Source organism: Glossina fuscipes, unplaced genomic scaffold, assembly GCF_014805625.2.
Source record: "Glossina fuscipes isolate IAEA_lab_2018 unplaced genomic scaffold, Yale_Gfus_2 2, whole genome shotgun sequence".
Taxonomy (NCBI): Eukaryota; Metazoa; Arthropoda; class Insecta; order Diptera; family Glossinidae; genus Glossina; species Glossina fuscipes.
The window spans coordinates 31,741,090-31,766,817 of NW_023998416.1; the positions used below are offsets into that span (position 1 = coordinate 31,741,090).

Genomic DNA, 25,728 nt, shown 5'->3' on the forward strand with positions numbered 1-25,728 from the left:
CTTTCAGATGCTTTCGATTGGCCCATAATCGAAATGAAGTGTTGGGGCAGCTTATATAAGCAGCTTAAGATTCTGACAACTTTCTAGTGTGTTTTACCACGACTATATTGTGCAAACGGTGTAAAAGTGGGGTCGTAAGGAAGTACTGGAATGCGATTACAAGCAGCAGACATAAGACTGCATTGACTGGAATTTTTACATAAAAACAAAACATGTCTTATAGGAGTCTAGACTTAACGTATGAATGGGTAATATTTTAGTTTCTGAATTCGAGCCCATTGGTCGTTCACAAATGCCGTAAATGAAGAAAGCTATTAAATTTATATAACTGAACAACTCGTGACTTAAATTAAATGCAATTTTAGTCACTAACATTGTGTCTTTGATACTCTCCACATGTCGTTCCCTAACAGTGAATAGCGACACAATGTCCGGATTGTACTCACTTTGAAGATCTGTATGGGTGCGCTACGACGAGAAGATGCATCGAATCGCACAACTTGCCAAAAGGGCGAGTTATTAACCAGTACACCGCGTATGAGGAATATATGAAAAAAGTACAAAATATGTGTTTAGATTGTGTTATGACGAACTTTCCTTCTCGAATTTCCCCATCGAATTTTATCATTTTATCATATATTTGCCATGATAACGTATTTTAGAATGTGCGTAAGTCATTTTATCAAGTTATTTCTTTAAAACCTAATTTCATTTTGCCCATATTCTATGTATGACGAGTATACTCGTCATCGCTAAATTTTTGCAACGCATTTTAAATGCGTGTCCTCCACAGAAGTCGACACAGTTAATCAGTTAAAAGTGCAATGGAGAGTGCTCTTGATGAAGAATACAAACGCCAGCATTACAATGTACAGACACTCACCAAGAGACAAGCGAACACTACCATGGTATTTATACTTAACGTAAAAGGATTTTAGCATGGAGCAATATGCGTGGTTGGTACCGAAACCATAAGTGATTTCTATATTTGGCAATTCTCTACCATTGTTAATCGCCTGATATGGTATGGGTACGGCATGGCTTCGCAATACCTTGTATGATAAAAACGCTTGCATCTGCATTTAATAATGATTATTGACAACTATTGCTATCGTCATAAAATTAATGCCAACGTTGAAATGTCGAATATTATTGCTTGTTTTTCAGGTATGCCCTCTTGTGAACTGCGAAAAAACCGACCTAAACATTAAGCGAGAGTATGGTGAAATTAATGCGAATAATGCGGAATTTAAGTTTCCCTGTATGCCATTAGTATGTATTTGATGTATTGAATAAGAGTACTTGAAAAATCGTAAATTTCGAATTCGTCTACGTGTGAAGAACACGCATCCATACAACACATTTTTATGACACAATAGAACGTGTTTTGCATACTAAAAGGGTTTCACATTAAATAACGATATAATGAAAAAAAAAAAATACGAAAGATATCGTACGTCCCAATATGCGAGCACATATTGGTATAGACGCAATAAAACGTTCCCAAGAATCATAACTTTTTCGTATGCGTATAAAAACAAAATACAAAATTCCCTGCGTATATAAATCTATCCAAATTCTTATGATAAAAAAGAGAAGAAAAATTATGTTAAATAACAATATTTTTGGTATAAGCAGTGTTTTCTTTATTCTCTTTATATTCTTAAATTTATTATCTAAGACAATCTTTTACGTACAGTTTGCGTAACTGCAAGAGCGTAATAAACCAAAAAGAAAGAAAAAACACGCATTTATACACTACAGTATTTTTCATTTAATTGACGCAACTATCTAGTTTCCTTCTGCATTCACTCAGCAAATTGAGAAAATTTAGCTTTGCATCTTGTCATCGCGTCAAGCAACTAAATCAGTAAACGTGCAACGGGGGTGCAAGCATTTAATCGTGCCCCAGTGAGTTGATTTGCTGTTGCTTGAGATTATATGTTTATGGTAGCAGGACGTTAGCATCACCGGTAATATGTCAATGACTTTTTCGCTAATGAATCTAAATCTGTCTAAGGGAGAAAGTATTTGTAAAAGGTAGCAAAAGAGCTTTGGGTTTTCCTCTTAATATCCACCTTACGAGTATGGTTCATTATGGAATTTCTGTTTCTGCTGCTTATGTCTTATCTAAACTACATATATATATAGAGAGAGAAAGCAATTGGGACAATTTCTGTGGTTAATCCTAATCTTGACTTCATTCACTGAGCATTGCGTTCTTTGGCAATGTTCCAATGCGGCAGAACACGTCACGTTATAGGGGAAAGATAGTTAGGTGCAACCATTTCATTTCACTACGTCTATAAGACGAACTGCCTTACCGGAGATATATACCATTAGTCGAATATTAAACTTTAAAGATCGGTACTTAAAGGGTAAGGCCACCGTGAGCGGATAAAAAAAGATATTTTTTGACTTTTTTTTCCAACGGAAGATATAACAATAATTGGGGAAATGTCTGAGGAAGTTATTAAATGCACCTGTATATACAACAAAAAAAAAGCAAATTAGTTATAATTATTAATAATAAATAATTAATTAATTATAAAATATTATAAAAAAGTAGGGCTCGTTTATTGATTCAAGCTGCACGATACAAAAGCTTACCACTTTATATGTGCGTTCTTACTATATTTCATATAGATTGCAATAATAATAAATGAAGAGAAGACTAAACGCATTTATGATCTGAACAAACTCCATAGAGCATCGGAACAAGTGTTACAATATCCAATTTGATAAACCATTTGATTACAGTTCCTGCTGAGCGGTGTAACTTGTCTTTTAAAACTACCTACGCACGGAATAAGCTTAATTTTTTGATGTACCGTTACAAGCATACAAACTTTGTTTAGGAAAACCTATCCTAGATATTAATCGAGAGGAGAATGATAACACGTTCTAATTTCGGTGCCAGTAACGCCTCTTTGACGGATGCTGCAATACGAAGCCAAGTGCAAAATGAACTCCCATTGCCTTTTCGTATTCTGAGCTCGTTTTTCGTTTAATATTTAGCATCAGTTATTGATAGTAATATTCTCGAGGAGTCGTTGCGTTAAGTCAGCGCAGCTCATAGCAAATTATATCCAAATAGTCTCTGAAATAGCTGAGCTAACTATACGCAACTTTATCGTTGATATTAAAATGTTTTCCTGACATAGACAAACATTTTCACGGTTACATTGTGTCCAGTTTTCAGTGCCCATCGTGATTCAGCAACATTTTCCCATGGATTAACTAGGACAAGTAATATCTCTCACGTGTGCCCTTTTTGTCTATGCCACAGAACTCAACTTATTCAAAACTTCTAAAAACTGTGTGTCGGCTAGAAAGCCTCTACTATTGCGTAATGCTCGAAGACTTTATTGCCACACGGAGATATCCCCGTGTGACAAATACTAAAAGGCAAGAGACGGTCTTTTTATTATATGCGGTAAAACTGCTCAGTGTGTGTTAAGAGTTTACTGACAGATAGTCTATTAACAGCGTTTTTATGGCCAACGCTTACTTATTTGCAGTCGACTGTCATGGTTGACAACTTTAGCGGAGCAAAAGAAGAGCATAGATATTCCGCGAGACACTCTCCAAAATAACGATGGCGTTGTCAGGGAGGATCTAGGGCTGAGCGGCGGATGGGTAAAGTGTTAAGTTATCTTGACTTTAACTAACGTATTTGATGTTAAAAGGATGCCTTACATACAATACTTAAAGCTCTCAAATAATTTTAATGAAAACCATCTCCCTACGTATTGCTTTACGTGTTCACCAATTGCCAAAAAAAAAGAGGAAAAAAGAAAGGCAAGTAATTTTGTTTTTCTCGTTATTTGCTACTCATTTCGTGGTTGAATCGCTTTTACTCCATTCATTCCTATTAGACGTTATCTGGCCTTTCGTAAGATATTCATGTTACTGTTCATAATTAAGTTGACCAAAAACTTTCAAAGGCCCTCGCCTTCGTTTTCACCCACGCTTTTAATGAGTGGAAAGAAAATGAGAACAAGAAAAGGAAAATGTGACCGCCGCTAAATAAAATGCAAAGATTCTCTTGCTGCTGAACGTGCGCTTCACAAAAGGAATCTTGTAGCTACTGCTGGTCACCTTAACCTAATGTCAGTTTAAATTATTTTATAATTAGTAGTGATAATTATGTTATTTGCTGTTAATTAGTAGTAATTACGATAACGAAGAAGAAAATTCTGGACAAGAAAAAAATTTGCTTTAATGAAAATTGAAGGTTAAACAGATAAAAGGAAAATACTGTAAATGATTCAGTGCTTAAAAATCCTTTTACATTCTTATCCAAATTTATTTACATGTGCTCTCAAAGCATTTTTGTTTTATTTTTTTTATTTAATTCCGACAGAGCGTGCAGCGCTTTGTTGATGGTGTCCGATCTATAATGTAAACCAATGACCATTGAATTTTTGTTGCCATTATGTTTTTCTCTTTTTCTTTGTTAACTTAGTACAATTCAACATATGATGCTTTCTACGAATTCTGCATAACTTTAAAACGTTTTCTTCTTCATGAATAGATAGATGAGAGAGTTGTGGAAGAAAGTATAACGAAAAGCGGCGAAAGTGTTGATAGGTTTTTTTCTTTTTTTTTTTTTTTGTCTGCTTCACCCAAAGTTCTCGTAATGTTTCTATTTTATCTCTATGGTATGCTTATTTCCTCTCTCAATGTCTCCGCCTACCGCTCCAGCCATGTTTGTTTTATTCATCCTAAAAGCTTTGACGCCTTTGCGCTTAAACTGAATTATTTGTTCAGTTATTTAATAATGATTAAGAATGAAATTTTTTTTGCAGTGATTTGCGGTAGTGGAATTTTAAGTCGAGCATTTCGCCTAAAGAAAGTCTTTAACCACACGTAACACCAACAATATGGTAAAATTCGTAAGCGGATTATAAACATGTTACTGTTCCCACTGAGAGTTCACACACACGTGACTAAGTGGACAAAATAACTTGAAAATTATAACCCACCACCCAGTTGATGTTACACTCAACACCCTATAGAATAGTAATTAAAGAAAGGGCCAACATTTTGCTGCCTAAGATAGCAATACATTCAACAGCCGGTTAAAGCATGTGGAGTCCAGCACACAAAAGTTTTGTTGCTTCCCTCAATCATACGTATGAAATTATGAACAAATTTATGTGGCTTTGAGGGAATATTTGTTCATAATTACTGCTGTGTGATGTGTGAATAGTTACACTTGCAAGTTTACCCAATACCTTCGCAATGCACCTTACACTGATGCTTGTGTGATACTAGTGCCTCTAGAATCACGAACAGCCTTTCACGCCTTCGAATATCTGCCTGATATTCCCCCATGCTGGCATTCAATCTACGGATTGCAATTTTCGGCGCATTTTAGCCCAAAGGCAAAGCGTAACGAAAGTGCATTCCTTCCGTTTTTAAGAAAGTCGTAAGTGCTACATGTCATGATAGAAATATGATAGAAATCTCATGAAATTTTAACTCATTCCACGTCTATCCATGCTATCTATAAATCATAAGGATTCGTGAACGGTGGGGAATTTATTGATTGACGTATCATTAATCAAGAAAAATCACTGAAATTATAATATTTTGACATGCAAAACGGACATGGGAAAATTTGGACGGGCTGGCACTATCTTTGGGACTCCTTTTCACGTACGCATACTTATAAAAAGAACAAGTCTTCTTAATGCAAAGATAGCAGGGCAACAAGGGGTCGGGAGAGCCGTCAGCACAGTTCTAAAAAGTATTATTCTTATGTTGTGTTATTACATCGTGAAGCAGCAGTATAAACATGCAGGGCATTTACCAGAACGATGACAGCATACCCGCAGTCATTTTGAGTCGATAAAAACTTTTTGTAATTACAATAGAATAACTTTCAGTTTAGTGACACTAATGCGGTTATCCATCCGTTGCAGTGGTTTATACGTATACTATGCTTTAACAATTGTTGCTGTCAGCCCTTTTCTTTCACAATAATAATTTTTATTATTACGTGACCTCATGTGATTTTTGTGCACAAAAAAAAGCAAAATATTTTACTCCTGCATGCCAATGACGATTATTATCACGTACGAATATGAATGCAAAATTAGTGGTGCTCTAAGCGCATCTCGGGAGCCCGCTTATAGTATATTTTAACCAAACATCGCAACATACAATAACATGAACTATGACTTTTGTTTTCAAAAAACCAAAGATTATCCGTCTGCGAACTTAAAGAATTCCCACCAACCACATCAGTTTAGTGTCTGTAGAGAAATGTAAATATCTCGCATCTCTCGTGTTAGGCATAGTTCACAAGCGATGCCTTGCAACGGTGTCTAAATTTATGCAAAACTAATAAAAATCGAAGATAATAGTTTTACCTCCCAGCTATGCTCTATGAGATAATTCGAAGTAAAATTAATTTTCTCCTTTTTCGCTTACGTTTCATGTAAACGAGCGTGAGCAACTTATGTTACAGCAACATTGACTACATATGGCGCCTGGTTGCTGTTTCTGTTGTCGCTCCGGCGTTTCCTGTTTTTGCTTCTTGTTCCAACAGTTTCGTGTTATATCTACCAACGGAACTTAAATCAAAGAATAAAAGGACTTATTGTTTACATATTATTTCGTTGCTATGAAGTTTCGGCTTCGATGGGGATCCGATGGCAATTTCCCGCTTGCAATCTATTTTATTTATTTTTTTTTTCGTTGATGAAGTTGCGTTTGGTAGGTGTTCCAATGAAGCCTTCACCATATTTTGCAAACATGTCTTCCTTGTAATTCGATGTATGGTATATGGGCGTAATAGACCTTTTACGTCACGGTACGAACTGCTCCCATGTAACAGCATATGAAAGAATCACTCTGATGTGCTTTCTATAAACTGTAAAAGCTCTTTATTCGCGCGGATACTGAAACCGTGAACACGAAATGGTAATTTATATGGGATTATAACGGATACGTTCCTAGGTGACTAAATAAAAAAACTCAAATATATAAAAATATATTTTATTCATTGAGTAATAATAAGATTGCTTTCATTCTGCTTGTTTACATTCTCAAAAACACCGATCGCGGAAATTTATAGCCGCGAATAGTGAAAACGCGAATGAAGGAGTCGCGAATAAGAAGCGTTTACTGTATTTTTGTTGTTTTTTACTTCATCTACTTTAGCATCCGTCCACCTGGGATGATATATCTTTCTGTTGGCAACAACCACAAGATGTTTATATTTTTTCGTCAGCTTAAGATTGCGTAACGATTAAGGTGGGTTTAAAAGGCGGACAAAACGGCTTGAATATTCATAATTTTGATGCTTAAAGCTGTTGAAGTGCCGATGAAAGAACTTGGACACAAACGCTTTTGGGTTTGGATGGTTACAAATTTTTGGACAAAATAAAAGTAACTGAGTATAAAAGTACTTATCAAGTAAATAACTATGTATACAATTATTTGAAGTGTGGATAAAGTGACACGCAACAATTCTTTTGCGTGTTCCCTCTGGAGTGTTATATAAACAAAAGTATTTTTAAAAAGTGGTGGAAATTTGTGACTTTCTGATAACGACTTTCTCTGATATACAACTCTATTTCACATATAGGCCCTTCCATTTTATAATTCCGAAAGTAAAGGTAAGTAAAATACACGTTTTGTTGAGATTTGGATTGAATTTTTTTTCAATATATTGTGTGGATGTCGCTATTATTTTTGGGAGTACAACACATACGCACTTGTACAGCGTACGGAAATTGTTAAAGCTTATTACGACGACAGTGAAATCACGGTTACGTTTCATGCATGTGGGATGAAAATCATATTTGATTAACAAGGAATGTTGCCCCTTTAGTGAAAAAACAGACATGATGTTCTTAACAGGCCTTTACTTAAACATTAACTTTTTGGCTGAAAGAGTCATTCTTGAACATGAAGGCATTGCAATTACATTCAATGGAGAATATTACCGCAGCCTGATCACTGGTACAAATTAGATGATATCGACTTGGACAATCTACGGTCTTAACAACGTAACACAACAAATTAGTACAAGAAAACCTTAAGAACGATTTGATCTCCAAAAGTGCCTATGTGAACATGCTACAAAGATCATGCTATGTAACTCTATTGGACTTTTTACATTACACTTGTCTTGGAGGATTGGTTCACTCTAAAAAATCGCAAACTCGTAACAACCTTGTTCATTAAGATTAGTCATATTATGGGCAGATTTATGTGGAAAAGAGGCTAAAAATATCTAAAATTAAAGAAAATTTATTTTCATTCAAATAATTATTGTTACCAATAAAAAAAAAAAAAAAAACTCATTGAAAACACTTAAGCACTTAATAACATAATTTGAACACTTATTTGATTGACCCTATACTTAATAGCAAAAATATAAATAATAAATTTTTCAAATTGATTTATAAACTCGTGCAATGGTTTATTCAATACATACACACATAAACTTTGAATTCGTAACTTGTTTTTACTAATAGTAATGATGAAAGCAATAAGTCTCTATGCAATAATAGTGAGAAACCAAGGCTATTATGCTAAATAAATTTAAAAATTTTTTTAAAGCATTAAATTTGGAACTTACGAAACTATAGATTTCTTTTGCATTTGATTAGATCGATATTTATTTTTATTTATTTTATTTACTTACACATGAAACTCAACTAAAACAAATCAACAAACGAATTCAATTGACTCTTCGAAGTGAATCTTATGCTAATTAACATTAAAAACAAGTATAAAGAAGAATAAGGAAAAAAGTTATATCTATAATAATTACAAATAATAGTTCATGTATAAACAACTAAGAAGAAGAAGACGAAAAAAGAGAAAAAAATCAAGTAAACAACTAGCACAGAACCAGAACCACTAAGCCGTTGCAAATATGCAAAAGCTTGGCAGTCGATGCAGTAAACAACAATTACCTTTCGAACCATAATGAGGTATTACGGTTAAAATTTAACTTAAATAGGACATATAGGCAAATCGCGCGTATTAAGCAAAGCTGTTTTGATAGACTTGAAAGAATCCGAAACTCTGCAAACAACTCTAAGCGAGTTTTAAGCTTCGCTTTCTTCTTTGCTTTACCCAACAAGGCAACCATATAATAGTTTTCCCCCTTGCATGGGCAATCGTTCACGAATCTTCCCATTCTTGAGTCCAAGCTCGCGTTATTTCTGATTGGTTCCGTAAGATATATTGGGAAGAGAGAACGAAGATTGAAAAGTTTTCTGAAAATTCGGGACGAGAACAAAAACAAGAATACTTTTATAAAATTCATACTACAAACGCAAGGCCCTTGTGCTTTTTACATATGTAATTGTACATACGTTGCGAATTGTCCCGGCAAGCAACGGCCTTGTGGTTTTTGTTGTTGTATATGCATGCAAAGCAAGGGCTCCTGTGGTTTCTAAAAGTTCAGATTAAGAGACTCGGAACTATCTTACACTATATATTGAATTTCAAACAGTTCAGTTTGCTCGTACACAGCAATGCTGTAAATGGATTTTATCTGCTTTCACGACCGGCTGTGCTGTGCAGCCGTCATATATGAAATGTATTTAAGGGGTATTTTGGACCAAATTCTGACCGTTCGTCGCGATGTGGGAATTAAAATTGGTCCGCTGACGAAAAAAGTTGACCAGACCTGCTCTAGAAGAAGTGCAATTTTTTAGTTATTTTAAACAAATAACACCCTTAGGCAGATCTATATTCATATGTGCTGTCTAACTTTACAAAGGTTTGGCGTTTGGAGATTTCCTGTAGCACCACTCAAGTTGCGACGCCCGTTTTCTTAATTTCCTTTCAATTTTTTATTTTCTATTAAAACCAAAGTTTTCCACGACCGCCGAATATGAGGCAACTGTTGTGGTTGATGTCTCTGAAGTAGTATTGCACAAAAAGTGGCTCTTAGAGCTTTCAACGCATTTTCCAAAGCTTTTATCAAAGCTCCCATAAAAAGTTAAACAAGAAAGACCATAAATACCAATATTCGAACCTTACAAAAAAAATTGGAAGAGCGATTAGAGCTTTTACAGAGCCAAATATATTAGTTGCAAATAAGACGAAGCTTTCTTACGTAAAGTGTTTGAGCTTAGTCTTGTTTATATATAAAGCTTTCAGGTAACTTTGAAGAACAATTTATTTTCAAAGCTTAAGAGGACTTTTTTATAAAGCTTCGGATGAAAGCGGTAAAGCTTCGAAATGAAAACAAAAAAACAAGCCACTGAGTTCCCAACAAGCTCAAGCTCTGGACTCAAAGCGAAGTAAGGGGTTTTCATGTGAAGCTAATCAGATATAGATTTGCTTGAAAAACGTAAATATCAAGAGAAATCATTAAAGGGAAGAAGAAGAATCACTGAAACCGGCCAAGTTATTCCCAGTAAAACTGGGCAACGATTTTTTCTTTCACGAATTAATTTATATTGACAAAAGAGCTTAAAGGAACTTAAGTGTACTGGTGAAGAAGCTTATTCGACTGCGTTATCGATAATAACAAATGTCTCTTTTGGTTCGTTTACAGGGATAAAAACACTAAAGAATTTGTAAAAAATTTTATTTCCCGGACTTACGAGCCTGAAAACTTTTTGGCAATAATCTGAGGCTTTAAGGTGTTGTCATTTTCAGCTTCTTCGAATACTTACTATTAACAGACGTGAAAGTCGAGTGGTCGTCCTCATCCTTGTTAAGATAATCATTTGATTTTATCGACAATTTAATCAGCTTCGCTCTGTAGGAGCCGCTCGATGATTATTAGCGTTTCCTTTTTTTCTCTATCCTATTTCTTTTTATATTCTCTCCTGAACGACAATGTTGCACAAAATTGACTTTTTTGGGAGTCGTACGAAAATTATAAAAACTTGGTCAATTTGGAAGTTAGAAATATATATGATATATATATATATATAGACAGGATAGCTCAAATCATTTGCAATCATTATAGATGCTTTTAATGCATTCATTCCAAACAATATCTTCATCTTTTGGTTCGAATTATCATTTCATAAAAATATCGCCTAGAAATTTTTAAATTTGTCAGGAAAAGAAGTTGAGGACGTAGCTCAATGCTTGCGTGACTTGCTGCTTAACGGGTAATGTCACCCTTTACATAGTCGCTAAGTACAGCGTTATTTTTGTAAAAGAAATTTTAATTAATCGAAAAAATTCTACTATGGTCACCATAGAATCTTACTTTGCAAGCGCGGTTAAAATCTCAAGGTATTGAAGTTTTAGTTTCAAATCCAAAGAAATTTTGCTTTTAGTTTTACGAACTGGTTAGCTTATCCCGTGAACTTAAAATATTTCTAACACGGAAATCAGAAGATCGACATCCTGGAACATTTAGAACTTCGTTTTTATATAGTTTTTGAATATCGCAAAGTATTCTTAAGCCAATAAAACAAAGGATAAAAGAAAATCACAAACTGATATTTACCAACTTATCGAAGAAAGCCGGGCCGTTTAATTGGCATACCATCTGCCTTCCAACAAAGTATTTACGCTACAAGAAAATGAGCATCGTATGTGTCTGTTACTGTGGATTTTGTGAACATTAGCAGAACTTAAGTGAGCTGAACGGACGGGTGAACTGCACGAAAAGATACTATTTATCTTATGGATCTTTCATGTAAACAAACCATCTTCAAAAAAGGCTTAGAACAAGCTTGATTTCTCCAATTTTTCTAGAATATACGTAGGAATCATTTTTTTGGTGTCTGTTGTTGTTTAAGAGTAATGAGCAAAGAAAACGAGAAAGTGTACTCAGCTCATGTTATACTGTAGACGAATGCTTTAATCAGTTTCGTCAATTCGCTCCATTGACGTGCAAACGCTTTCAATGCTCTTCTCAATATTGAAGTCGACATCTTCATTTTCGTGTCCGGGAGAATGTTTAGCGTAGATATTGTAAGGACGGAGAGACCGATAGATGGATTGACGAACAGACGGACATGCCTAGATCTCAAGGTTTATCTGCCTTTTGACAAAATGAATGTACCCAAATCCATCCCGATGATGAGTATAAAGATAACTTAGGCAAGTGTCTCTCTACCCATTTTCTTCGAAGATATAATAAGAGTGATATTAAATTGGAACCGGCTGCAAGAAAAGAATAAAATTTGCCATCAATGCATCTCTATGTAAGTATTAGCTTTGATGAGCTTAAATTTTATAAAAGTTTCAAAGCAAAAATATTCAACTAATTCTTCTTTTAATGCGATAGTCTTGTAAATAATTTAATCAAAAAAAAAAAAAAAAAAAAGTACGCAGAGATAAGCAACAATTTCTTTCTTTACTGATTTCAAATTTTCTTATAATGATAACAAAAAATTCGCAGTAAATAATTTTCATTCAGTTTTGTAACTAAAAGAGAAAAAAAGAAAAGAGAAGGAAAACACGTTGCCAACGCAACTGCTACTTTTTATGTTACCGTCGTGAACACATCCTTTTCCTGAACAACAGTTTAAGCAATATTCACCAATGAGTGCTTTTTTTTGAATTTTTTTTTTTTTTCACTGAAGTATATAACTCGAGATTAAAACATGCACACACTCCCTACACACATGCTCTCAACCATACAAAGCATATGTAGATGTATGTGTGCGGGAACGCTTGAAGAATTTACCTACATACGTAGTTTTGTGCACATTTGCACCGCTATATGCTTTAAGTGACACAAAGGGAAACGGGAAAAAAGAAAAGTAGAGGAAAGAACGTGTGTGACGCGATGGATGCTTATATGACTAACAAGAAAAGCACAATCTGAACTTAAGAGTTTGCGATTTTGTCACTTCTTTGTTCCCACTGCAAGCAATTGAACGAAGATCGGTAAAGTAGATACAAATAAAAACACAAAACGCATCTCTTGTTAAATACAAAAATATCCAGAATTGCACTCAGCAAAAAGATGACGATATCAAATACGCATGTTAACTAGATTCACACACGCTGTCACATACATGTGTATTATTCGCGCACATAAGCGAAAGCGGAACCACGCTTCGCTCTACTAATTTGATTATGAAATAAAAGTAATTCTGCTTCAATTTCTTCTCATTTCAAAAAACATTAACATAAGATAGCATAAGTTTCGCTTATTCATTGGTAAACACTACACTGCTGTCTGCTTGAAAATACTCCTTTACAATAAGTTATGTAGTGCGTCCAACAATTTGCTGTTAGCCATATAAAAAAAATTGAATGCTTACCAACAACTTGAGAACGTAAAAAGGTCATGTATACAGGTTGTATTATGTCGGCCGGGAAACACGAAATCCACACTCAGGCTCTTGCCCTTATGCACTTGCTTAGCTTACAAACATATATGAGCTCAAAGGTGTTGTAAATATTTGTTAAACAAACGGAAATTGCTGTATCATGAAACTTTTATGCACTTCTGCTAATGATCCCTCAGGAAGGTGGAGAGTAAGGTAAAAAAACCTAAAGGAAAAAAAAAAAAGGCGAAAATTCACTCAAGGATTAGCAGAGCAAGTTATAACACTTTTCATTCCTTGCCTTTTTCCCTACCGTCTCTTCTTATGGTCGATTGTAGGTTTGCCAAATACGATAAACACAAACATTCGTTTATACTTAAGACATCCTTAGACTAGTTTTTACAATCGTTCTAATTCTTCATCCCTTACCATTGGTTGCGACTATTTTTCACTTTCTACTCTACTTTCCTTTCTCTTACCAGCTTTGCAAATTGTTATTGCTGGTGTTTATCAGGAAACACCAGTGCACTAACGCGACGATTTTGCTTACTTTATGTTTGTAACATTGTCTCAAAATGCAAACAACTAAATACACGCACCGGATACATAAGCGATTGCAAACATGAAATTGAAACCAAATTGAATTTCGATTGATGGCTTTCGTAGTTGACAAGACAACACTATAAATCAGAAAGTGCGATTGGTAACGATTTTTTCCTATTCCAATTTCCATACACATACACATACACATGCACATGCATAAATGTACCAAGGCACTTTATAGTTTTTCATAGCGCCATCACCCTTTTTAGTCAAGTGCGAGAGCAGTCTTGACAAATACATATATACTTACGCATAAGAACAAGAGGAAAACATCATCATTGCTAACATCAGCTCAAAATATGTGTTTGTTTTTTTTACAACTTGGAGATGTGCTTACTTTATGATGCCACTTGTAACTCGTGAAGAGAACGTGAAGAGGATGATATATAGTTATTGGACTATGATAAATATTTTTCGATGGTCAAAATAATGTTCGTCCGACATCGTCGCGAGCGCTGCTTTATGGAAATTTGAATGCAAAAAAAAAAAAAAGAAATGAGAGCGATTGAGTCTCTGCGAGAATATTAAAATATTAAGAAACGGTTCTACAAACGAAGTAATTATGCAGTCAATTAACATTAACATCATCATTATCAAGTTCCCCTTATTCTGATGGTAGTTGATGCGCGAATTAAGCTATAAATGCATTTACTCTGGCAAGCTCTTCTTACTCTGATAATATTTGAACGAACTAAGCGATAAATGCGCTAGGTAAGAGAAAATAAAACAGGCATCCGACCGACGGAATGTATAGTCAAAGCCTCGGAAGAACTTTTCAAAAATCCTCAAAACACACTTCACCTCATACTGTGCATATTCGATCATGATTAGTATTTAATCTGCATGTAGCAGTAACTTTCAAATCTTACCCAGAAAGGCTCGACAGCGTGCAGCGTTAGGCGCAAGTACTCATAGGTGGCGAGAGAGTGTTCAGTACTCTCGATACTTTTAAGTAGACCGCGCTGCGCTCATGCGTAGATATCTAGACGGTACGTATGCCACGAAGCTAAAAGAAATCTACCCGTCTGAGCATTACTCGACTTCTTCGCCTTCCGCAATCGTTTCGAGAATTTACGCGCAAAGTGCTTTCCCGCTTAAGGCAAACCTTCTCTCTCCTCTACATATAATCCTGCTTGCTCTAACGGGATTCTCAAAGCGGGAAAGTGGACATAAAACGGATATAAATATGCCTTTAAAAGCAACAACATTGAAACAACGTAACAGTAGTGCAGCAAGACATTGTGTGTCGTTTTCCTCAAGAACCGAGGCATTTGTCGAAATTTTGCGATTGGCCTATCATTTTGTTAGGCAATAAATGTCCAAGAGGGGTTAATTTTTTACTTAAATCTTAAAATACAGGAAAGCCACTAAATCATCATCCAGAAAGTGCACATCATCAAATCCAAACGTACGCCCCCTTAAAATGAAGGAAGTAAATGTAAATAATTGAGTCTAACTTTAGCTTCAAATATTGGAATAATATGAGAGTAAGAAATGAGTGAAGGAAAAAAGTATCGCTCATTGAAGAGTCAATTTTAAACGCCTAACATATTACATAAAGCTTTGCCCACCAGCTATTGCATGTTGTTTAACTCTTCTTGCTCCATTTTATCGACTATCTATGAATAAATTAAAATTATTGATTGAAAAATTTTCCATAAAGTTATGCTTCAACTAAGTCGTTTATTACCAATATGTTCTTGGTTATTTCGATTAAGTCTCAGTTTGATTGCAATTTTATAGCTTATGGCGTTTGTGGCTTCGCTTGGTTAGTTAGCGTAAGAAAAGTATGTGTGTATATGATGCTTATATATCTAAAAGGAATTGCGCAATATTTACATGGGAAACTGAATATTAACTCCTATCCACGACATATGCTGTAGCACATATATGAACGTTTGTGTGCGACCTTATAATATTTACTATAACGTGGTCGATGAAAGTATTTCAATGAAAGAAAAACTTATTGAAAACTTATACAGGAAACGCAAAGACGATATTGAAAGGATTTCATATCTTATTTTCGATCTTGAATTTGATATGTTTTCTAATAGAAAGGTACAGGAGAAAGGTGCATTGCTCACTATTTCCTTTAACTCACTTAAATCAATTGCTTTTCATCTATTGTCATGTGATTGACGTGCATTAATAGTTTAAGAGAGGATATGAAAAACGCCAATTCAAAATCAGAGCAAAACAATTAATAAAGTTATGTTAGGCTGAAGCCGAGTCTCCCATACCCGGCACTATTAAAATCTTTAGAGCCTCAGGCTCTTATTTATGTTTGATATGTGCAATGGAATGGGATAAAATTTATTTTCTCGTCCGCCACATGTAATGTAAATTGACATATTAAGCTCGTTACATCCACCTCTCCACGCTTTTCTTCGATATTCATATTGAGGACATTGTGATAAAGAAAATAAACCCACTACGCCGTGACCGTCGCCGTTTTCAATTTGCAACTGAGACATTTAGTTTGTCACATCCTGCTCTCCAAGTGATTTCATTTGATACCCATATCGCTTGTATTATTAAGAAAATATTATTCCCCAAGGTCGTCGTGTCCACAATGTTTGTGTTAGATCTAATGCATTTTTAGGGAGATGATATGAACTTCATTCATTCACGAATTTGTGTTGGCTTGGCCAGTTTTTCCCTTTTTACAGGTAAACAAGAGTTTTTTCCGTAAAGTATATGTAGAAAATTTCAACCTTCTATCTCTTATTATTTACTTTATACGAACGTAGTTTCGTTCAATGTACCCTTCACTACGGGCTTTTGCTCTGACCATTCTGGCCTATTTTCAATGCTAACTTCCAATGTGTTTATCAAATTTGAAGTCGATATTTGCATGTTTGCAACCAGGAGAGTGTCGACAACACACTCCACACAGACGCACAAAGGGACAGACGTGACTATGTCGTTTCGGACCTACAAGTTGATCAGGAATATATACACTTTATAGCGTGTGTGCAGCTTCCTGTTGTGTGTTGCAAAGATTATAACAAAGCGAGTATACACCGCATCCATCGGTGGCGGGTATAAGTTCAAAAACATGAAAATTATTAAAGAATTTTTCACTTAAGAAGACAGAAAAAAGAAAAAGAAGAACCAATAGTGTTAGGAGTCCGACCTATAAGAGCTCGCTTTAATTTCCGTTTATTTTTACAAACTAAGCTGCAGAAACATCGCACTACTTGCAGAGAGTAGAGAAACATAACAATAACCTAACTAACCGTTTACCCCGGAATTACCTGTAAATAAACCCATAATTGTTGTTAGACAACAATGCATTTGAAGTAGACTTGCGGAGAAGCACAAACATTTAAGGCTATTTAAATGAAAGCGTACTCACGAACTGCCTTCAGCACACGATGACTATAGGAAAACATAAAACTCGCTCGTGTATATTTGTGTATATGAATGTGTATGTGTATGTGTATAAGAATGAATATCCTTTTCAGTTATATTAACTCCTACTCACTTATAAGCATACTTATACCTATATAGCCCTATACAGAAATGTTATTACGAGATGCGGCTATTGTTGCTATTTTAAAATGTTGCAAAAGAGATTAAGAGAATTGCTTAAGGTGGCAAGTTGATGTAGCATACAATTTTGTATCACACACGTATAGAGTAAATGCTACGCAGTTCCATTATAGGTATGATGAATACATACAGATACACATGAGGCAGACGTGCGAGTTCCCGGAGGCTTTTGAAACCATAACAACAAGCATTTTGTGAACGTTTACGATTTCTTAATAAATAAATAATGCGCTCTTTTAATTTTTAATATTGTTTTCACATTTCATGTCTTCTCACTGCATTCGTTCACATAGCATTGATGTCTCGAGTAACTCGAAGCTGAAGTCCGAAAAATTTAATTCCATAAGCCATGTACTTTACTTATCAAGCTTATACGGTTATCGGAAAAAATATTTTCTTCTTTTTCTTTGTATTTTACAATTTAATTATGTTTATTAATTTTTATTTTTTAATCATCTATTTTTAATAGCCATAATAGAAATTATTTAAAATTATGTACTTGCTGAGAGACGGACTCCCATTATACGCGTAATAAAATGGGTTAGCATAAAACAGAGAACCCCCATACAGTCAACAAAAAAGTAAAAAGACTACAGCTAGTCGCGGCCGACTTTTAAATACCCTATACCACTTCGTTTAACACAACTATCGAAAAAGTGGTCCGATCCGAACTATTTTTCATTTCATCAAAATATCTCAAAATCTGCTACCGTAGATTGAACACGAAATAACAAGACAGATGGACATGCGGGCAGACGAGCTTAGATCGATGCAAAATTATTATAGTAAGGGCTTGGAAGTAAGCAGATAAAGAGAAATATTCACAATACATCTTAAAAAAGGAGAGATATTTCCTACTCGCAACGAAACCCATCTCAAGCGACTAACTGCCTGAAGCCTGATTGAAGCTACTGGTTTCTCTTTCTAATTTAACATAATTATAATTATCGTAATTTTACAAAATCTTATGACGTTTGCGATTCGTTACATTACAATGACAAAAGTCGCGTGTAGATTGAGGCGGTGATGTGCCTCTGAAGATTTTATTAGTAATGTTGGAAGAATTACTTGATATGTTCGTAAGTGACAACGCCGGCAAGGCTAGCGATGGTGTCATCATGGCTGTCGTCTTTGCTGTAAAAATTTTCAACTGCGTTTTATTAACTGTTCTCGCTGATAGCGTTAGTGGAGTTTTCTTCTATTTTTTTTTTTTTTTGTATTTAAAATAGTATTTGCCTCTGTATCGGCTCCTAAAAGCTCTACATTTTGATTTAACGGCAGCTGCCGACGATGTTGATTTAGTAGAAAAGCCTTTAATTTGCTGTCGTTCGCCAATTTTCACAAAAGCCTCTATTTCGCTTTGCTTCACATTTACTACGCCGCGATACATAAACTTCAGCAGCTCAAACATGATATTGTGGGTGATACCCTTCAGAATAATTGCGGAATGCTTGCAAGGGTTTGCGATAAATATTTGTTGAAAATAAGAACTTGAAATGTCCAAAACAAGTTTATGAACTCGTAGCAATTTTTCAACGCACACCAATATTACGTCCATCAAGTAGGCTCGATCGTAAAAAGACTGAAAATTTATGTACAAAACAATTTTTGTTTGAAAAAAGAACTGGAAGAAATCTTTAAAAAGCACTTTAATGGATTCTTCATATTTTGCTGCGCGCATTATTTAGAAGAAAAACGACGGCTAAAGAAATCCTCGTTTAAAGCCCTATTAGGAACGGCCTTTAATTCCTGGGAGATCACAATACTTTACAGACTCATAAGTAGCCGCACATATGATAAACCATATTTAAAAATGATTCGTGTAATACGAAATGATAATTGCGAAGAGCGTAACACTAGCGAACCTGCTGAGCATCCCATCTTCACATGTCACAAGTTTCATAATATGAGAAGTACTCTTTCAACCTTCTCAGTTTATGCACTGGCTTCCTTGATATGTTTAACGCAAGAAATGAAAAGATGCTCGGCTTTGGAAACTAATTTGCTTTATTAAAAAAGCGAATTTATCCCTTTAACTTATGATAACTTTTAGTCAAATTTAACGCTAAATTATCTTACTTCCGCGAAAGTTTGCAACCTTATCACCTTATGTACATCTCTACAATCTACTAACATACATTCGTCTCATTTTTTTCTTAATCTGAAAAGTGAGGATGTACAAGATAAATAATTGTCACATTCTATTATCAGGGCGTATTTCTCTTCGGCTTAGCCCACTTCCACTCAACATCGGAAAAATGAAGTCCCCTGTCATCATTCCTCGGCAGCAATTTGTGAAAACTCCGCCCACCAAGAACATGAGTAAGTAGTAATTGAGCTAGAATTTTATTTTGAAAACTATGTAAGCTTAGTTGTGCAATGTTTACGAAGTATGTAGAATTCTAAACAAATTTTAGAATGTCCATAAATTAGCCACATCATGTTATCTAAAAAATGCCGCTAACACAACCATGCATACGGCAGTGAGATAAAGAAACCATTAATGAAAGCAAAATAGATTTTAATTACCAGGTCAGTGGAAGTTTTGTGGTGATCTGCTTTGGAAAGAAACTAGGGAGTAATCACGTGTGTAAAATTTAACTCTCACTTTGGTTTTCAGCTGTATTCGCTAAATAAATAAATGCGAGAGTCAAACCTCCTTCTGAGTATGGATAAGTGGTCGTCAATAAAGTCAAGTTTTTTATAAGTGATTAACCCATTAACGACTTCATATCATCCCATTTGACTATCGCCAACGTAATTAGCGACTCTACACTCTAAGGGGTGCATTGAATTTTTCCTTTCAAAGCAAATCTGTTCAAAAGCACTGACATTTACTGTTTTCGAACACTATTCTAAAAAAAAAAAAGAAGAAGATAATAGTTTACAGTTGAATCTGAAATATTAAACAAAATTTCGTTTTTGGAAGATAAGATAAAATTTTAGTTGTTTTGTCGATACATTTTTTTCGCGACGTTTAAATTATTTCGTTATAACAAAAAACAATAAAATTCAGGTTTGGCCCCGAAAACAACAGTTGAGAACAAGAAATTGAAATAAGAATATCTCTGAAAAGAGAATGAATGAAAGTGATCGTTTGAAGCGGTGGGTTATCACCGAACGTGCGCCAAGCAATTGTGAAGGCGATAATAATGAGTGAGTGCAGATGCAAGTAAAGTGTATTTTTTGACTACAGTGTTGGTTTTGTTTTTTGTAGAAAACAAAAACCGGAACCACTGAAACTAGCTAAGTTTATTATTAAAGTGAAAACGAAAAATAAGCGAGACCCGCGAAGCTCGTTGCCGCATTATACAGTAACTTCTAACTTCGAGCCGACAACTAAATTCATTATCTCCGCAAGCGATGTCTCCAAAGGAAAGACGTTGTTGAGTAAGTACAAAATATTTAAAATTAAAAAAATATTAAAATCCATATAATTGTTAATGAAATCAAGAGGATATAAGGATTGATCCTTCTCTACTATCGTTAGAAACTGAAGAACTGAACTCTGACATATCTAAAATTCCTCCGTTATAGGTGCTGATCCATTCATTGTGTACCTTATACATCTTCTTTTAAAGTTACATTGCTTGTAAAACAACATTTTTCATTTATTATAAATTAAAAACATTTACATATTTCTGTTGCACTGGGGTCTTCTTCTTTTTTTATTGTCACACATTCACATTTTAAAGGAAGAGGAGGACACTTTGAAAATATATTAAATCTCTTAAGTAAAATTTAAATAATAATAGTCTTTCATTTAGTTTATCAATCTAAATCTAATCTAAATGTTGTTTATGCGAGCACTGGTAGCATCTTCATATTTTATTCTTAGCTTATATTAAGAGCTGGGTTACGCACGGGCGTGGGAAGCATCGCAAATTTTATATAGGATTCTTATACAAAAATAGAAATCGAAAATTAATTAAATATCATTTCTATATTTCTACTAACACTGGCTCCTTTTTCTTCTTCTTGAATTCCGTAGTCTTTAATTAATGTAAATCTCGGACCGTCCTTAATCGTTCTTCTTTTTCTGGATGCGAAGCATTTTGTTTTCATCGGCGCACTTAGTTGTTATTGCAAGCCTCACCTCTCTAACTGTCATTGTAGTGTATTTTGTCATAAAATGTGTAACGTCCGCCACCTTCAACGGATCCAATCGATATTTCAATGGTTTACCAATGTCTATGAAAGCTGGCGATGGTTTGCCACTGAGGTTCGCAGAAGCTAATGTATTCCGGTCAAATATTGCCATCAAAATTTTTCGCGTGATTGCCGGAGCATTTGAATTCCACTTGATTGACATTAATTTTTCTTTCGCGATTTTTGTACCATTCGGTCCAATAACCACCATACCGTTCTCATCAGCTACAAATGATTCTGGCAAACTTGCGAAATTTCCTGGGAAAGAATTTTCTAATCGTTTCGAATGACTTGAAAATACCTCCTTGATGGGATTTGTTTTTTTATCACTATCGACGGACAATTCACGAGGAGGCCAATCATCCGGTACATTTTTCATTTTCTTCAGAAGGAATTTTTCAAAGTCTGTTTCGCTTATCTTTACACCTTTTGAGAGCAGTCTTCGTTCCAAGCGATTTTTTTCCTCGACTTGATTTTGGAATCGGTTTTCATTGGACTTTAAGCTTTGATAAATATGCATACTAGAAGAATGCCAAGCTTCTAGATTTTGTAATATTGTCTCAATACGACCGATATCCATATCATCAAACTGTTTGCACAGTGTTATGTTCGCATCGCTTTCTATGGAAACTGCCTCCCTTGTAGGCGGCTCTGTACAATTTGACAGACAATCATGATTTTCATTAATGGCGTTGGAACAATTTTTATGAACTGCTTTCAACGGAACTCTGGGGGATGTAAGAACATCACTTGCAAGAGCATTTCTTTTGGTGATAATGTGCGAATCGACATCGCGTTGTCTTTTACTGCAGGAAGGGCCATCGTGAAAAGTTTGCCTATTGGCAAAGTCTGCCTCAGTGAGCAACGCATTGCGTTTTGTTGAATTTGCAGGCTCTTCTATGAGCACTGGCTTGCTTTTAGGCAATTGTATAAAATTTGATAGACTTTGAGAGTTTTCATTGACGGCATTGGAAGAACTTTCAGCAGTTACTTTTAAGGGCGTCCTATGGAACTTGAAGGGATCACCTACAGTAGCATCTTCTTTTGTGGCTACATATGTATCTATATCTCGTGATCTTTTACCGCACGGAGTGGCATTGCCAAGAATTTCCTTATTGGGAGCTACGCGAACTGATAAAGACTTCCATTCTTCTTCTTTTGGCGAAAAAGCAGTTTCTTCCTTATGAGTAGCGCTTAAATGTTGCTGATGAGATTGTTTGACAGTTGTTAAATTTAACGGAGACTCATTAAAAGCCCCTGTGGGAGGTTTGTTGGGCAAAGTGGTTATCTGCGATGTTGCATCGTATGATGCAGTTTTTGCCAGCGATTGCTGAAATGTTTTGAAAGTTGTTAGATTCAGTGGAGCGTCACGAAGGCTATTGTCTTGAAGAGCATCGATAAAATTAGTTCTCTGCGGTGTTGTATCGTTTAATGAAGTAACTTGTTCTTCGGCGGTTTGTTGATATATCACTCGTAACCTCTTTTTGAAGGGCATCGCGTATGGGCGACATTCCTTTTTTGTGATCATATCAATAGAGTTTCTTTCTTGTCGCTCTGCTGAATGTAGACTTTCCTTTATCGCACCGGATTCACGCACTTCTACATCAGGAATTTTTTTGGAAGTAGTTTCGTTTAAAGGAATCTCGTTGAAAGCTCTGTAAGAAGTTATCGCATTTGAACCGCGATTTTCAGACCCCATGGTGCGTGCGCTTGGGTTAAAACATGCGAAATTTTTTTGCATCGAAAGGTGCCAACTCACATTGAGTGTTGTGCTGAAAGGAACGCCATTCTTCCAATTTCCATCATGTGATTGTAAGTCGTTCTCTAGCACTGCGCTATATTGTGGTGTATTTGGTACATTTTTAGATATAAGATGTGATGCGTCCGTATGCCCATACGAATGTACACCTTGTAGCTTGTCATTGTGTGAAAGATGATTTTGAGAAATAGTGTTGCTTTTAGGATCCTTAAGTGGTGGCGTAATTTGCCCAACGATTCCATGTAGATTCAAATTCCGTGGATTTACATTTCCCGCAATAAACGGACTGCCGTTGCTCATTGCATTGCTAGTCGAAGCGGTTCCAGGCGAACTTATAGTTTGTGTCAAACGAAACTCTGGATTCATATTGTGTAGCTGGGCATTCATTCCAAATGAATTCATCATTTGCATTTGCAGAGCCGTGCCTTGAAAAGTTGCGGGCTGAAAATTAATTTTTAAATAAGTTTCTAAGCGCGTCAAGCTAATAGTTCCATTGAAATTTATTTCGAGATCCTCGGATACTTACGGCATTCATTTTTTCAACAAGCCAAAGCAATACGCCTTTTTATATGTTTTTAATCTTAATCACGATCAGAGAGATTTATGGCTGCGACCAGAGATTGCTTAAAAAGTAGTGTTGTTTTTTTTTTTTTTGCAAATTTATTGTGTGTGAATATCTTTTCTAAAAGTAAGATTTTTGTGTCAAACTGGATTTTAGAAAAAAATCTGATTATAAATAAGTAAGCAACGCTTTGATTGATACACATTCACAAATTACTTCACTAGTAGCTCCCTTTGAAGCTGACCAATTACTGATAATTTTCAACACTTAACTCGCTATTTATTATGTATTTTTTCGCGAAGTTCTTGTGTACACCTACTGATAAAATGAAAAGAATAAACAATATTAGGTTAACCAACTTGAAAAGGATAAGTAAGACGTTTGAATTGAATTTATTGCTTTAGTTAAGATTTCGATTTAAACTATGCTTGTTTATGTAAAGTATTTATATGAATTTCGTATTTTGCATTAGTTATCTCATTTTCGCGAATGCAATTGTTCTATCTATATATATATATATATATATATATATATATGTGCATAAATGTGTTAGGCATAAATTTCTTTTTCCATAGTCAACACTTTGCTACCTGGCGATTGCCGGGCTTTCGCCTTTTGTACATTGTACGTAGATCTCTTTCTTATCAATATTTTCGCTGACGGCAGACTACAATTGCACTGCTCTGATAGTGTTAAAGCAATGATTAGCCATATGAGAAGGTCAATATGTATGTAAAATATATTTATCTTTGATTTCGGTTATATTAAACTTCTTTTATTGCTGCCATCTAATTTCTTTCTTTCGATTACTGCACCATAATTGCAATTTATGCTGCAATATACTACTTTTTCGTTTTTGTAAAATAAAGCGAATTATTTAGTTTACAATGAGTAAGAAAGAATATCGAAAGAGTTGGCGCCAATCAACCAATCGTCGTGCTTTAGTTTTAATCTAACAAAATCTAAAACGAACTGGAAACGTTACTAATCCATCTATAATATTAAATTTCTGCAAACTGTTCATAAGGTTTACATAAATCGGACACACAAAAAAATGTAATAATTTGAAGCATACTATGATTAGAATACGCTGCCATGCTTACAGGCTTGCTGAGAACTCTTATAACATAGCAATCCGTTTAATGGTCTAGTTTTCCCTATTAATTTTGCCCTGCTGACCAAATGTCATCACAAAATGCCGTTACCAAAATAATGCTTACTTTTCGTAAAAGGCGATTTTAGAAAGTGAGTCAAATAAATTGACCAATGGGGTCCAATTGTAAGGTATAGGAGATTTTTTCTTTTAAATTTTCGATAATACCCCTTACCCTATCCAAACTTTGCATATTAAGTTATTCGAGAAATATGAAAACTAGCCAATTTTTTCTATATCACGGTTTTTCCTAATTGCGATGCTAAACATGGCTCAACTAAACTCATTGAAATCTCTCGAAAATTACGATCTGCGGGCTTCACTAAAAAAGCTACTATCAGATGAATGAATGAATGCGCAAGTAGCTTAGTATAATGCAAGGTAGGTCTATCTTTTGTCGTTGTGACCTTACAAACATTGGATGTACTCGACCCGTAGTGTGTACATAGGTACAGATTTAGCGAGTATGGTGAGAACGAAATGCATGTTTTACAAAAATATATTCTTGCGTCACTCTTAAGTGACCAAGCTGTACTTACAAGTGATCAAACGCTTGTGTTGAATACATTTGCCGGTAACTACTTGTTTAACGATATCCATTACTCCTGACATTTATGTTTAACATCTGTTTTATGATAGATTTGACTAAGAATTTATCCGGTTCGGGTACCTCGTATATACTCAAGTACTTATTATACGACCCTCTTAAGGTTTTTCCATT

At 35.1% G+C, this 25,728-nt stretch overlaps 1 protein-coding gene across 1 annotated transcript; it reads right to left on the bottom strand.

The window, feature by feature from the left end:
* Positions 1-21,111: 21,111 nt before the first annotated feature.
* On the bottom strand, positions 21,112-24,550 carry LOC119634178. Its single transcript, XM_038028189.1, has 3 exons — positions 24,445-24,550; positions 23,819-24,172; positions 21,112-23,733 (listed from the first exon to the last, which is right to left on the bottom strand). The coding sequence occupies exons 2-3, from the start codon at positions 23,825-23,827 to the stop codon at positions 21,406-21,408; spliced, it is 2,337 nt and encodes a 778-aa protein (XP_037884117.1). The 5' UTR covers positions 23,828-24,172; positions 24,445-24,550; the 3' UTR covers positions 21,112-21,405.
* Positions 24,551-25,728: the final 1,178 nt, after the last annotated feature.